At 39.8% G+C, this 16670-nt stretch overlaps 1 protein-coding gene and 1 long non-coding RNA gene across 2 annotated transcripts; both read left to right on the forward strand.

The window, feature by feature from the left end:
- The first annotated feature begins 7409 nt into the window (after window positions 1–7409).
- On the forward strand, window positions 7410–9360 carry LOC103700432 (myb-related protein 306-like). Its single transcript, XM_008782379.5, has 3 exons — window positions 7410–7861; window positions 8256–8385; window positions 8503–9360. The coding sequence occupies exons 1-3, from the start codon at window positions 7729–7731 to the stop codon at window positions 9164–9166; spliced, it is 927 nt and encodes a 308-aa protein (XP_008780601.1). The 5' UTR covers window positions 7410–7728; the 3' UTR covers window positions 9167–9360.
- Window positions 9361–12820: 3460 nt separating this feature from the next.
- LOC148700472 (uncharacterized) lies at window positions 12821–15506 on the forward strand. The gene is made up of 2 exons (XR_015972107.2): window positions 12821–14941; window positions 15038–15506. It is a non-coding gene; the product is annotated as an uncharacterized LOC148700472 (long non-coding RNA).
- Window positions 15507–16670: the final 1164 nt, after the last annotated feature.

A 16670-nucleotide genomic window follows, 5' to 3' on the forward strand; every position in this document is an offset into this window, starting at 1 on the left:
GCAATGTGACAATCAAATGAGCTTAACATAAAGCAGATTAATTTGGAAAGACAGGGAAGTTCCATAAGTCACAAATTGTGGGCGATCTTTTTCCCATTGCCAAAAATTTAGTGCTCGTTTATTCTTGGGGATATCGTCTCTTGTCCAATTCGTAGCTGGATGTGTTGAATGAAAGTGAGGGAAGCTCAAAAATGTCCATCCATTAGACAGTTGGAAAGAATTCTTTAGTGCTTGGGGGAAGAAATTGCTGCAGGCTCTCTGCAGTTTCTTCACAATAGCCTCAGAGCATTAATAAATGCATGGAGGGGTTTTATGACAGGAGACAACATATTAAACTCTATGAAGACTATGAGAGCGTCAGAGACCAAGGTTGGCAGGCAATTCTTCCATCAAATAATGGTGGACTTCGACCTGTGCAGGACTTAATAGAAATCAAGTTCCGTGTTTTTTTGGGTACATGAATTATAATCGATTATTTATTGACACATGGATGTATTACGAAGCATTATTTCTTGGGGGGCTTCGATTGGCAATATTTTTTCTTCTTTATCTGGGTCATATTAGCTTTCAGCTAAGGTCTGACCCGGCAAGATAAGGTCTGAAGCCAATTCCTTGGATCCAAATCCAAAATTTGGGTCTATATGTGTATGGTTAATGTGAATCTGTAAACATTTACTTTAGAGTGACTATGATTTGGAGGAGGAGACTATAGTTATAGAGTACTGGAGCATTTGATCCGTAGTAATTGTGTGCTTGAATGTGAGTAGTTAGATGTTTGATCTTTGGGAAGTCCTCATATGTTATCCTTTCATTGAGATCCTTCTCTCAAAATAAATAAGAGGATCATGCATAGTCAAAAGTTGCCCTCTCTCTCTCTCTCTCTCTCTCTCTCTCTCTCTCTCTCTCTCTCTCGGCAATAACGAGGGGAGCATTGATAATCTTTTTACAAATTTTGATACAAGAATTAAGTATGTTAATCACTCTAAAATACACGCAAGTTTCAGGCATAAGACCACCTTCTTTTGCAGGATGGTGCAGCTCAACTGGCTATTTCTCACAAAAGCTATACAAGGAGAATAGATTCCTAACTCGAAGGATTGTTCCTGCACCATATTATAATTGATGAATCGATTTGCATTTTGTAAGTTTTATTCATATAATTTTATGCCTCTTATTTTCTTCGCCTTCCAAAGTCCCCTTTTCTTATCAAATGCTTGATTCATATATTGCTAAACCTAGCACAGAGAGGGCTTTTTTTTTTTTTTCAGTCTATTCTCTATGGTAAACAAATCATCCAACCATCCTTTTATACTTCCACCAAAGTTCACCTCCGAAAGTCCTTTTGATGTGCCGCTCGCCCCTTGCTGATGGGGACCTTTTTTTTATTATTATTTTTTTTGCTAAGATGGATGTATCATACATTACGGATAAGGATACAATTAAAAAAATCGAAAAATAATAGAATTCGGAGTGCACCGGATAACCCTCTCTCCCCCACCCAAAGAGTATTCACAAGCTTTGGCTGCAAAATCATGCTACCACAGACTATAGTCCGGATGTTCTTAAACAATGGATGGTAGTCGCCCACCCCACCCACGTTCTACTGGATCCGACCAATGATTGTCGCCGAATTACCCTCGAGCATTACAATTCTAACCTACAGCACCCGCCGAGCATAACCCAAGCTAGCCCAAGCCAGCCCCCGAACCGGTTTTATTCTCCAATATTTCAACCTATTTAGCAACAACAGTCCCATGCTTGTCTTATATGATCCCTTTTTCCCCCCTTTCTTTAAGAAACCCTTCGTTTTGCTGCCTGTTGCTATTGAGCCTCTGTCCATATGGAAGCCCTGTTGTCCTTCCACTGCGAGCGGCATGCCCATGCTTTGATTTTTTTTTTTTTCTTTTGATTGAGATGTACCTCGGCCAGTTTCTCCCTTGCTTGAAGGAGAGAAACCCAAAAAAAAAAAAAAAACACTATTCTAGCATCCATGGGTACTTCCATCATGATCATAACCATTCATACTTCTAATCCCTTTTGTCTTCTATGTGCACAGCCCTAATCTAACATTAACATAAACTCTTGAGCCCACCTAAGGTGGTGGCCCACAGCTAGGCTGCCGACGTGGATCACCCTAGCCAACCAAGGCCCCACCAGCAATCCACGTACTTTTCAGGAGGAGGACACCTCATCAAAATTTTGGCATCAGCAGCAACTAAAGTATCCATCACCTTTTAAGTAAATAAATAAATAAAAGCGAACTAGCTTCATAGTTTCCATTGACTCAGAGAACACGTGCCTCGTCGTTCCTCACCAGTGCCGACGCTGACGTGCGGCTCTACGTAAGCTTCCTCCCACTTTGCCACCTTTTCTATTTGTTTATTTATTTTGGCCTGGCCCGGCAACCGGTTAGGTGACCCTAGTTATGACGGCTGGTACACGTGGTAGGACATGGGCCACCCATGCAGCGCTCTTCCCGGGTGCCATGCGGCCCGTTGTCCACGGCATGGGCTCCATGTGAGCCTTAAGCTTGCATGTGGATCTAATACACCAAACGGGCGCCGACAAGAGCCTAGCCTACCTAACCCACAAGTGGATCTAATGAAATAATCTGATTTTTCTTCTCTTCTTTTTTTTTTTTTAATGGCCGAACTCATAATGGTTATAGTAAATGATATACAACAGCTAAATATGATGCTTGCAAGTTGCAACCAGGATAGCCCTCTCCTACAGTATTCTAAACCATTCTAATTTTGATGAAGGCAGGACTATACACCTAGCACGAGATGTTATTTACCCATAAGCTACGCTGGCATTTTTATGGATGAAATTTCTTTGTGATCCATCAAGACTTGTGTGGCTAAAAATTAAAAACCTTCGAGCATATTAGTGCGAGTACATATATAGCTATAGGTCAAATTTGCATCGCCAGTTATCTCTATGGAGAAAAATAATATTTTTATTTTCAACTACGACATCATCGGGGGAAGAACTTATGATGAATTTTTTGTGTTCAATTTTTTTATGAGCTATGAAAGTTTGGTACGATTAATTTAGATGGTGAAACATAAAATGTTAGCTATGTAACTAATATGGAGAAATTATATTCTATATATGGCCATGCACGCCAATAATTACAACCGCTCATTTCTATAGCAATGTTCCGAAATGAATGCTCGATGAATAGAGTTTATAGAAATGAATGGATATAATTGGCGGCATATACGGTGTATACAGTTTATAATATAAATTTTCATATTGGTTGGGATTACATGCATGACATAGCTGCTGACGCAGCTCAAAAGTCAGAACTCTATCTCTCCTACCAATAAATTTTGCTATTCATGGGAGAGGAAAGTCGGCAGGCTTAATTGAGGTGGTTCGGAGTAATATATGGATTATTTGGAAAGTCCATATCTTTGTTAGAGAAGGGGGATTGCACACCGTATTCTTTGCTGTACATGAAATCTCTAGAGGTCTCCTACGGTACCCCACTTTGAATGATGTTTAACACTATATTTTTGTGATATTAAACCACCTATATAATATATTAATGAGTATTATCTAGATGCATATCAATATTATTCATGCATTATGCAAATATTCTTTTTTTATAACAGATGATGCATATAGTTTTAGTACGGATACATCCAATAAGATCAGAAGATAACAAATGTTGGATCAGCGCTCTAGGTAGATCCCCTTCTTCAACTCACAAAGTGCCTCCGAAGTGTCTAGCCACATATGAAGCCATCCAGTCTGTGTCTCTGTTTGCCTCTATGAAAATATACGTTATCTGAAAAAGCCACGCCACCACTCAATATAGTCCGAATATTTCGAAGCAAAAGGCAGCCTCCTTCCACCATCTACTATAGCTAGGCATCCAAACATCTACTATACGTGGATTCAGTCGTAATCTTGTGGTTCACACTTCACACGCCACGAAGTCATGGGGAGTTAGGAGACCATGTCATTTCCTTTGACATTATTCTGCTAGTAAGAAAATTTGTCAACATAATCTTGTGCTGCGAGTCAAAAAAACTAGTGCGGACTGTTACACTAGTCATTATCACTATGTCGCTGTAGCTATTACTATGTTGATTAATATTGTGACTCATTTTTTCCATGTTACAAAATACATATTATAAATACTTGGTCCCACCAAGATACTATATTTATCGCTCCAATCTTCAAACTGAATAACATTTGCCTCATCAGTCTTATAGTAATCGTATTTCCCTTGAAGTTAAAACCAGAGATGTTGGATTCAATCATTGGATAGTCTTTTGAAAGAAAAATAACAATGACAGCAATACCAATCAAAAATTACTCATGCCAAACGCTTAGAAAGAGGCATGAAATAGTCAACTAGATAAATATCATTGGTGGCTACAGACTTTTTTTTGCTAGTTATAACAAATATTGCTTGGACTTTGATTTACATCAGCTCGATATCCAAGCATTGACTAAGGTTCGAAACGAGCAAATACTTTCCTACTAGCCAAGCTTTATTTATTGTCGGACAAAAGAAAAATATTAGGAAGGAAAAAAAAAACACACACACACACACACACAAATATAAGTCAAATAACTAAATATTGCCTATTTGGTAACTAGTATTAATCCATTAGTCAAGCACAACCACCCATGACATTCTTAAATGGTGATATAAGTTAATACAAGAGATGTCGAATTCAAACATTGGATACACTTTCTTGGGGGAAAAATAATAATAAAAAAAAGAAGAAAGCAACACCAATCAAAAATTACTATGCTTGCAACAGTCAACTAGCTAGATAAATATATATCCTTAGCGCATACGCCTATTCACTAAGCATATACAAGAAATGCCATTTCAACTTAGATTTATATTATCTCGATATCCAAGCATCTATTAGGTATGTAAATGAATAATTCTTTTTGTACTGGTCAAGACTTTCATTATCGGACGGAAGAAAAATATTAGATAAAAAAATTCAACTCAAATAACTAAATATTGCCCGATTGATAACTAATATTAATCAATTGGTCAACAAGATAAGCATCCATGCATGACCATCTTAAATGGGGATGCAAAGTGGCTTAGTGGCTTGGGATTCACACTTTCATGGTCCCCAAATAAATCTCAGCTTTTTTTTTCCTTCAAAAATAATCCACCAAAGCTGACCAAATGTCCTTTCATTGCCGGTTCTAATTTGTTCGCAGCTTGAAACAGGTTTTTAAACCTAACAAGTAACAAGTTCTCACAGAATGCTGCTGAAGGAAATTAAATTGCAGCACCATTAATTTAACTAGGAACCAATTTCCCTATGTGATTAAACCATGATTCACAAACTAATAGTCCTTTTTTTTAAAATTAAAATTATGACATCCAATCGATGTTGCCATCTCAGACTATTTGTAACTCTTTTTCAAGCTTGCAGCCCCATTTCAGCTTATCCATGAACACACCACATTCAACTTCGCTGCCAGGCCCGCACTAAATGCAGGAACGATGAAGGAGACTAGAGATGAGGTCTGAAAGCGATTTAGTTGTACAGTACGATGGTGCCAATTCTCAGTAGCCTTCCTTTTCTCCTCATTGAAAGGTGAAGTCCTCATTAGCCTTCCCTTACTCCACGGTGAGACACGAGAAACCTTTTTGTACCCCTTCCTCAATCCCATGAATATAATTTAAGAGTTAGGACCCGAGCCGTGCTTTGAGCTTTCCCCCTTTCTCCATTTTTCTTTTTTTCTTCTTCTTTTTTTATACATTACATGCATGGATACAGAATTAAAAAAAAAAAATGAACAATAATAAAAAGATATCCACATCTAAAAAGTATTCTCATAGCTGCATACGAAGCCATCCAATTTGTTGCTCTATTGGCCTCTTTATATACATGCTTGATCTGTAGGACGGCGAGCTCGTATGGGGTGTGACGTGGAGGGGTCCTCGCCTTGCCGGTGCCAGGCTGGTGCTTCTAGACCTAAATGACTTGGCCTGGTCTCCTCAACATTTCTTATTGGTGTTTCTAATTGATGGGTTGGCAAAAGGAAGGTTAAAAAGATTAAAACAACAGTAGAGTACAGCAAATGAGGTGGGGCCGTGCAGGCCTATCCAGCAACAAACATTTGGTAGCCTGTCCTTGAGAGCATTTAGAGAATTAATTTGCACCCGACCTGGTAGGGCTGCTACTATTGCGTATTTTGTCGGTAGGCCCAACATTGTTGACCATCTCTACAGCTTTGAGTTTATATCCACAAAAATATGAGAATATCCATTGAGTTTATATTTACAGAATTATGGGAGAATGATGCGCAGTAGCTCTCCTATAGCCTATAGAAAAGTTAATTGTGCAGGTCGATTGGATGATGTCTTATATGGTAAATCATATTATATTTATATTAAATAATTTTTTATTTAATTATTAAATATTTTATTTTTTTGACTTCTATGAATGTATCTCTATCCAGATAATTTAATTCATCTGTTTCAACAAAAAAAAAAAAAGAAAGAGATACTCTGCTTCTTACTTTAATTACATTCTAGTTTACAAATTAACTCTTCTTTCTTGTGTATGCTCTCTCTCTCTCTCTCTCTCTCTCTCTCTCTCTATCTCTCTCTATATATATATATATATATATATATATATATACATACTTCTTTCATTGTCTTAATGAAAACTTGTAGTGGGTTTCCCTCTCTTTCAAGTTAAGAGTGATAAATTCGAGTTTTGATGATAAATTGTTAGTCATTGTCATGCTTTGTTTACCACTTTACTATCGAGCATGATCATATTACTATAGAGCTTACTATGCCAAGTTAGAAGTTGATGCTAATCATTATGCATGTAGAGAGAGAGAGAGACTTGACCATATTAGAGTAGATCTCTACTCATATCAAGTCAGGTATAGATCAGATGATGCAAGTTCTACATCGATGATTCAAATCATTTGATACGATCTACTATCTTTAAAATTTTTGCATACTAAAATCATATGATTTGGATATCCTTCTTAACCAATGCATCAAGTGGTCAAAATTAAACTTGTATTGTTTTGTATTATTTAAGTTATTCAATTTTTAGATCATTTGATACATATAAAAGAGATTTTTAAATTATATAATTTTATTATGTAAATTTGATCATATCCAATGGCTGGGATAATCTCGCCAAACAATTTAAATCTGACCGGATCTAAATGAAATCTAATTACTATAGGTTTAAAATTTTGCACCGGTAGCGGGGAAAAAAACTCAAGGAGGCAGCTGCTAATAAGAGCAAACGGGAGTCGTAACGAGCCCTTTCTGCCTTAAAAACTCAACCGCTGCTTTTAACAAAAAGATAACTAGAGAAGTTTAAAACTCTGCACTCGTAACCAAGAAAGGTTCGTATAGGGGCTTTGCCGGTGCAACGACATTGAATGCACGCGATTCTGTGAGGCAGAGGGGAGGCCCTTCCTCTCCATCAAGCTGACTTTCGAGAGCGCACAGAGTAAATGCTCCTTGCTGCCTTCTTTGACTCTTCCTCCATCCAAAGTCTCCACCTTGCCTTCTAAAAGGGTCAGCGAATCCTGAGCTCATCCTCCCCCCAGGTCTCTTGTGTATATATGCGAGTGGAAACCAGTGTTCTTGGACCCTTGTCCCTGCCTTCCAAGAGCGACGAGAAAACACCCATCACATATAGAAGATATCTCTCTCTCTTTCTTCCCAAGGGGAAATAGAGAAAATAGAAGGAGGGTGACATGGGGAGACCACCTTGTTGTGACAAAGTTGGTGTGAAGAAGGGTCCTTGGACTCCAGAAGAGGACATCATCTTAGTCTCCTACATCCAGGAACATGGCCCTGGGAACTGGAGGGCTGTTCCTACCAACACCGGTGATCCTTTTTTTTCCTCTCTTGCAACCTTTCTTGAGTGGGTCTCTGACATGGTTATGTACTCTCAGACACAAAAGGATATCTTTCTCAAAATAATATCACGTAAACTTCTTTCTAATTAAAACGATTTTTGTTTTTCTGAATTAAGCTGTTTTTTAAAGAAAAAAGTTCTTGTAGTGGGCTTCCTCCACATATATTATTTTTTATGTTTCTTTTGGTGGGATCATCATATATGTTGTTATAGATCTACGGAATATAGAACCAAAAGAGGTCTAAAAGTGCTTTGGTGAGGCTAGAGATAGGGAGGTTGTATTTGGAGTTTTAGGTGGCTGTTCTATTTTCTTTTAATCTTGTACTCTAACTTATGAGACTGATATCTTCTTCCGTCTTCCAGGCCTCATGAGATGCAGCAAGAGCTGTAGGCTTAGATGGACGAACTACCTTAGGCCAGGGATCAAGCGTGGCAACTTCACCGATCAGGAGGAGAAGCTCATCATCCACCTCCAAGCTCTTTTAGGCAATCGGTAAAGGCTTAAAAACACAAAGATCTGATACGTGAGATGAGATGGATTTAGTCCTCAATTTTTGTTTCGGATGTGGTAGTCTGGATTCAGTTCTTATGCTAGCATCACTGAATGCAGGTGGGCAGCCATAGCTTCTTATCTCCCGGAGAGAACCGATAATGACATCAAGAACTACTGGAACACCCATCTGAAGAAGAAGCTCAAAAAGCTTGAAACTGGCGTTGAAGGCCAGACAAGCACTGGGGTCTCAAGCCATAACTCCATCTCCAAAGGCCAGTGGGAGAGGAGGCTCCAGACTGATATCAACACTGCAAAGCAAGCTCTTTGTGAAGCTCTGTCTGTGGAGAAGCTCAATTGCCTATCTGACGTCAAGGCCTCCACCAATGGCTACAACTGGAGCACTGCACCGTCGACCTATGCATCGAGCACCGCGAACATATCTCGGCTCCTCGAGGGGTGGACAAGGAATTCAACAAGGACCGGTGCTTCCCAGGCTAATTCAGGATCCACACAGACTCATGACACAGCTTCCAGCCAGGGGACGCCGAGCGCTGCCAACTGCATCCTGTCGCCGGAGCCGCTTGAGTCGTTGTTCGGGCTCGATGCCTCGTCGACGGAGGCATCTGAGAGCAGCCTCCTGGGAGAGGAGAGAAAGCCGGTATTCGAGGCTCAAGAGCCCCTCTTTTTTCTTGAGTCATGGTTGCTTGATGAGGGTGTTGGGCACGGGCAGTTGAGCCTTCTTGACATGGCACTAGACGATGCTCCTGATCAATTGTTCTAAAGCGGGTGTTGTTAAGCTTTTTTTCTTCTTCTTTTCTTTCACCTTTCTCCTTGGGGAGGTCATGAACTAATATGCTTTGATCGGAAAAGAGATCCATCGATGCAAGAAAATAAGTGTAAATTACCTAGTTGCTCATATAGACAATTAATATGTTACATAATCTATCTCAATATTATGGGAATGTTTTCGGTCAATTTATAGCCAGTGTTTTCTATCTATAGTTCAGGTCTTTCAGCTATCAAAGTTTTCTCAAATAAAACAAGAGAAAAAGGAAGTTGTTTCAGCCATATATCAAAGCTTTCAACAGATGTTCAAAGTGCTGCTGCATATAGATGCATGAGAGGATTAAATTTGACTATATAACCTTTTTTTTTTTTTTTAAGATGAAGTCTGATGAATACGTGATATGGATTATCCCGTTGTTTGTGTTAAAGGCTGGGGGTAGGAGCTCTGTGACCGAGCAAACTAATGCCATATGGCTTGTGTTTGTCTGGTAACGAAGGGAGAACAGTAAATTTATTCGGCCTTGGGAAGAATCGTGGGCCGCAATACTGTGGAAGAGAAGTAGAAGAAGAGACGGATGCGCCCAGAAGATCTAATTCCGTATGGAGTTTCTCCATGATCCGGTTATGGTCGGGCTGAAGTCACGATCAAAGTTTATGCAGTGAAGTTGACCTTAGATGGAGACCTCCTCCCTCATCAGTCTACAGGGTCCCTCACCTGAAAGCTCACTGGACGGATTGGCTGGGTTTGATTAGGACTCTTGAGCAGCTCCCATGTGGAGGACTCACACATAAATTAGCCTTCCAGAAGCCCAAGAAAGGTTTACCTCCTTTTTTTTTTCACACGCAAAAGGCAGTAAAAAGTAAAACAACTTGGGAATTTGTCCTCGAGCTTTCATTTCCAAGGATAAACCGGCTATTCTTGACAAGAAATTGCAAGTCCTATGTACGGAGACATTTCATTACCTCCCCTCATGAATGATTCAGTCAAATAAATGAGGAAACTGGCTTCACATGTGGAGCTTGCAGCTGATGAAGTGCAGGAATATTTGAAAAACCTAGCTAGGGCAGAGATCAGCCTTGGAACTACCTCGATCGATAGGGTTTGAATGCACCACATGTGAAGAGTTTTGACCTTTGCTTCCCTTTTAAAATTCACAAGTAGCACCTGCAAGCACCCGAGCAGGCGTGCATGCAACCGAGCTGTAAAAGAAAAGGATTCAAAAGACTCTCATGCATGCCATGACCAAATGGCAAAGTAGCCCAGCCCTTCCTTTCACCTTTTGAATGGAAGAAGGGAAATAAACATCAAGTGCCTTCAATGCTCTAAAGAAGTACATTTAATAGTCGGCCCCCCACTACTTCACATGTGAGTGACCTCGCTGGAAGGAACTAAGAAAGTCCTCATACTAGTTGCGAGGAGGAAAGGGGTGGTAGGAAAGGGCTCGTGCCCTTGTTTCTAGGATCCTTCCTTCCACGAATAGACATGCAGCATTTAGTGCGTCATAAATGGATACGTGATGGATCTAAAGCTGGCTTTTTAAAACGGCTGCTCGATTGACAACTCGAGGAAATTTCCTTTTAAAGAGGAAAAAAAACAGGCTATCATGTCATGGGTCATGCATGGTGTGGTTACCATGCATCATCCCCATATTCGTAATGGCACCGTTGCTGCTCTTGCATGCAGGCAGTACCATGTGCACCTTATGAGAACTTGAAATGGAGCATGCGGAATTGGACGTACGTAAATAGGTGGCATCAGGATGACATGCATGGGGAATTTGTTCGAGCCACGTTTTATGCTGAACTAAACCATGCAAGCTTAGCTTGGTCTCGTGAATGACACCCAGGATTGCGGTGTCAGTAGGTCTTTCACGGTTTCTATGAACTGCACCCTGGCCTTCCTTACTGAAAAGAATTTTGGGTATGAGAAAGGAAACGCCTAGGCATCATCGTATTGCATGCGGATGCTATTGCCATGATTTGAAGTAGCATGCAACTCTTACACGGCTAAACAATGTTGTTGCTACAGCATTTTTCTATTGCTATGATGCTTGGTAGGCTAAGTTGTTTCGGAACCATCACCGTGACAGTGTGGAGGACTTTGCTGCTATTGCAGTTGCATTTTTGGACTTTGGACTGAAATTTTTTACCTACTGAGACTCCACGTACCATACTGCCTTATTTCTCGATATTTCTTTAGTTTCAAAATTCTCCAAATGCTCCAGAAGCTCTAAATGATTAGCATTTCAGGATTTTTTTTTGAGAGCGACAAGGAGAGAGTGAGCCGCACTATAATCATCTCAATTCAAATTACCGAGAATGCACCATTCAAGAATCAAATCTAGAGTATGTGGTTGCTAAGTAGAGGGTGTGGTTATTAGGGCAAGTTCATTTCACGATCGATGCATTAGACATTATGCTATTTTTTTCTACATATAATGTTATAATATTGCTCAAAAAATTATTATAGTATCGCAAAATAATCTTAACATATTGATCATGCCACAATGGTGCATTGATGTTTCCGCTCTTAAACTTCTGGTATTAATAGTTGCATGTAAATAAAAAGTTTAATAGTCAAACATCTCTGCTCTCATTTTTTATGTGCATATATATATATATATATATATATATATATAGGAAAATATGTTTGCATCAATAAGCTGTAACTTTTTATAAGTATCCTATATAAGTTTCAAAAAAAAAAAGCAAAGTTTATAAAAAATCTAAAGATGCATGAAATCTGTTAATAATATTTAATGTTTACTTGTGAGGATCCGTGCGGATGTGTATTTAGTATCATATTAGTTATTCGTTGGATAAATTTTAAGTACTTATACTAGACCAAGAAACTCAAATAATATCTTCCAACTAATCTTTTTGATGAGACTATGGATCCATAACTTTGTCGACTAAGAGATGCATCAATATTGATCTATTTAGTTAACCATGAGTTAATCATGATATTTATGATTGGATTTGAATGGATTTAGACCTTCATCTTAGCGATGATGTCATAGCTTAAACGAGAGAAGCATGTGAGAATCTATGCGAACGTGTATTTAATCCTATATCGGTTATTCGCTGAAGAGATCTTACATGCTTATACAGGATCAAAAAATTCGAGTAATACCTTGCGGATAGTTTTTTTTTGATAAAAATGACAATTTATAAAGCTCTAATGTGAGTATATCCTGCCAAATCACGAGAAAGTAAAAAACACAAAGAGGATGGAGCGTTTACCGCTGAAGTCCAAAGGACATCCCCGGCATGCCGGGCAACAAAAGAGGCAACTCAGTTTGCAGGCTTGTTCGCTTTCCTGAACACATGTGCTGCTTAAAAATCACCCATTTTCTGAGCCAGTCTGCGGGTCTCTCAGATGAGGGGATGACCATCATCATACATGTCCGCTTTCCGGATCCAGTCAATGACCACAAATGAATCCCCCTCCAGATGTACTCGTTCGGCACCAACACTACAGAGAAAAGAGGATTTAACGACATGTTTTTGCCGACGCTTGCTGCAAGCGTCGGCAATGTCCCGCAGAGCGCCAAAAATAGCCGACGCATTTTAAAAGCGTCGGCAATAAACGACGCTTGTTAATTAGTGTTGTTGTAGAGTTGGCCTAAAACGACGCTTATTAGCGTCGTTGAAAACCAAACCCGCGTCCGCCCTCCTCCTCCATCCTCGATCGACATATCAAGCCCTCCTCTGCCTCCTCCTCCCTCCCCTCCGGCCTTCTTTTGTTGCAAGAAACCGGTTCTTCCTCTCCCTCCGCCCGCACCCATCCCGCCTCCTCTCTCTCTCTCTCTCTCTCGCTCTCTCGCCCTCTCTCATTTCTTCTTCGCCCCGATTCTTCTCCCTTCCCCCCTCCCGTCGCCTCGATTCTTCTTCATCCTCTCCCTTCGAACCCCGCATTGCCTCCCATAAAAAATGACCGACGCCGAGCCCTCCTCCCCCTCCTCCGTCGCCTCCGCCGACTTTTCATGCGCCGCCGTCTGCTCCACCTCCGCCACCGCGGCCGAGGCCAGCCCGCCGCCGTCGTCGGTGTGCTCCGCCTGTGGCGGCCCCACCGCCTCCATCTTCTCTGCCGCCGGCCGCCACTTCCTTGGCTTCGTCGCCGATCTCTCCCACTCTGTCCGCGGCCGCAAGATCTCCGCCACTTTCCTTCTTTCAATATTCTGTGCCTTTATCATGAATGAGGTCTGATTCAGAAGAATTACTAACGTGATCTTGTTCTGGACCATGTTAATGCAGTGCAAATGCTTTTATTGTTTCCAAAAGATTAATTCCATTCGTTTTATGGATTTTCCTGAAATATTAGGTTTATGACAAAATTTTACACATAGAGTGTGACTTCTATGACTGTGTGGCGAAATTGTTGTCTAATTAGCAGGATTTTCTAATGACCAAATTATGCAACGCACTGTGATGGTCCCTTTCTACAAAAATCAGTTTTGTTATTTTAAAAATTTTTGGAATATGGTAGCAAATTTGGTGTTTGGCAGACTGCTATGTGATTCAGGTTTGATCCCAGGCAAATGCGAGCAGATCACATGTAGTTTTATAGCCTAAGTTAGATACTTTTTTTTTTTATCATGCTTGACGATTCCTTTTATGACAAAAAAATTAAGGTTCTGTCTCTCTCAATGGGTAGTTTCTACACATTATAGAAGATTAGTGTTATTTTGAGTTATGCTGGAATGTTGAAAGGGGAAGACAGATATTATTGCTAGTATATATGCAGAATACAATACCTTTGTTTGTTCCCACATTATATTTTATCCTTGGGTATCATAGAGAACAATATCTAATATGTCACAGTTGTTCTGAGTTGTATCTGGGCAATGTGTTGAGCTGGTCCTTAAGTTTAGAATGGTCAATGAAATAACAACAATTATTAAAGCATATTTGACCTGTACGTATATTCTCTTTTAGTTATGCCTACTAATTATTTCCTTAGATCAAGTTTTCTTAAATCTTGGGTCTACTGTTTCTGGAATTTCTTAGGGAAGGCATCTTTTATCCATCAAACTTAATAGTCCTCGTGAGACATGCGATAGTGCAGAAATAATCATTTTTATGATGAATCTCGAAGGGTCAGGCTGAAGTCAACAAAAAATGTATTAAACATTTCTAAGCTAAAAAAAATGATCTATCTGCTGGATGTTTAGAACATGAAACTTGCAAAGTCTCCTTCGCACCTGATAAAGGATTTGTAGATGCATCTGCAAATTTGTCTCCAGAGTTATGTGTTGAAGATCATAGTACACTTGGAAGCCTTGGATTGTCTATTGAAAGGTCCTTTGAAGCATTCCGTCCACTTCAAACAGGTAATATCAGTTCTAATAACATCATTTCAGATGGTGAAGCTGTGGCTGCCGCATCTCGGAGACCAGCTTCCTTGCCTTTAGAACCTACTCATGTAAGAGCGGGAGGTGATCTGAAGTCATGTGATCCTGCCGTTCTTATTTTAGATGAAAATAAGGTATGCGAGTACGCCGCACCGATGTGGCAGGATTGTAACGTATTCCACAATTTGTTTTCTTTGCTAATTCTGAGTCGTTATATCTTTATGTTAATTTTTATGTCTTGAGTTGGTTATCCAAGATACAAAAATACGTAGAACTTCTTATAATTTATACAGAATTTATTTATTTATTATGTCTGAAGGATGTGGAAGAGCCCTCAAAAGCCAAGGAACAACTTGAGAATATTTTTGTTCCTGATGACTCTCATATTCCTGTTTCTACAGCAATGAAGCATGATGGTATGTTCTCATTCTGGACAACGAGTACAGTTTTTAACCAAATGACATCCACTTCTGCAAATGAATCCTTATCTGCATTTCATCATATTAACGCAGGTCCCTTCTTATATTGATCAAGGGCCGAAGAGACCATCACCCCCATACGAAGCCAATCCTGTTCGAAGATGGCTGGAATTACTCAAGTATTTCTATAAAATCCTACACCAATGCAATTCAGAGATAAATGCTTGATTTGGCTTTTGCTTGTGAATAATCCAGTTCATAGAATCGCAATGAGAGAGATGACTGGCTATTGTTTTTTTAGTGGCTTGCCCCATTATACATCTTCTGTGCTTCAGCTATGTATATGTTATTTGCTTTCTCTTGGTATTTCAGTAGTCAGCTGCAGCCTCCAAATCTTTCAGGTAATTTGAAGGTTAGGATTGATGGTCTTGTAGTTTGTTGTAAATTATTGTATCAGGTCCATGCCTTTATTTGTTGGCAAATCATTGGATTTCTGATTACATTCAGTAATCAAACCAGCAATAGTTTCTTATCACTTAATGTAGCAAGTTTGAGTTGCCTATGATTTGCTATTTTATTTGGAGTGGGCTTATTATGGTGATGTGTTTTCCCTTACAGTTAATCTGTTTTCTTCGACTGTGATTATATATACTTCTGCATGTTTGATTCACACCTATGATCAATGGTGAATACACATGAGTAGTGTTTCTATTGATGCGGTAGATATTATGTTGCTGGAGAAATGCACTCGAAGCTGAAACAAAATTGCTATATGCTATATGCAACCTCTCTTCCAGCAGAAAAACCTATATGCAACCTCTCTTCTAGCAGTTTTATTTAGCAACCTCTCTTCAAGAATAACAGGGGCCAGGTACCAGGCGACCTCTTGTTTCTTCTGTGTCTAATGGAATAGTTCTCCCCCATCGTACCCAGTTTCGTGATCTAACGCATCCAAGGCTCGTCAGCATTTAAGAAATGTAGGCTTATTATTACTACATTTGGTATTGGCTAATTGTCAGGGGTTTATATAATGCCGTGTTTTTATAATTTACATTCGTATTTTTATTTTTTTAAAAAATAGCAATTCCGACGCTTTAAAGCGTTGGTAAATAAAAGTTGTGGCACGCCTACGCCGACGCTAGAAAAGCGTCGGCAAAAATACATTTACCGACGCTACAAAAATGATATTTACCGACGCTTTAAAGCGTCGGCAAAAACACAGAATGTCATTTTTGCCGACGCTTTCCTTAGTGTCGGGAAAGCCTTGTTTTTGCCGACGCTTTCTCTTAGCGTCGGCAAAAACTTTTGCCACTCAAGTATCGCCAACGCTTTTGCGACGCTTCTGTTTGCGTTGCGGGAACTTTAGCCGACGCTTATAAGCGTCGGTAAAGATTAGAAAAAGCATCGGGAAAGATGAGTTTTCTTGTAGTGCAAGTACCTGCCTCGCATAAGATAAGCCCTCCCACGCTGCTCGGAGCTCTGCCCCAACAACGGTAAGTCCTGGCGTACGGTGACTACCAGTTGCTATCAGTGTACTAAAAGAATCTATAATCACAAATCCTACATCTCCAAACACACCGTCCACCGAGATGTTGCCATCAAAGTTCACTTTAAGATGACTAAGGGGTGGGGGTACCCAAGAAACTAAGGCAAACCTAGGCGCCGTAAGTAGATAGTTTTTTTTTTTGGTGAAGTCCTGGGTTGTTATAATGAAATGTTTGGTTTA

This window comes from Phoenix dactylifera, chromosome 12 (genome assembly GCF_051530095.1).
Source record: "Phoenix dactylifera cultivar Ajwa chromosome 12, Ajwa_hap1_PhDact_Kaust_v1.1, whole genome shotgun sequence".
Taxonomy (NCBI): Eukaryota; Viridiplantae; Streptophyta; class Magnoliopsida; order Arecales; family Arecaceae; genus Phoenix; species Phoenix dactylifera.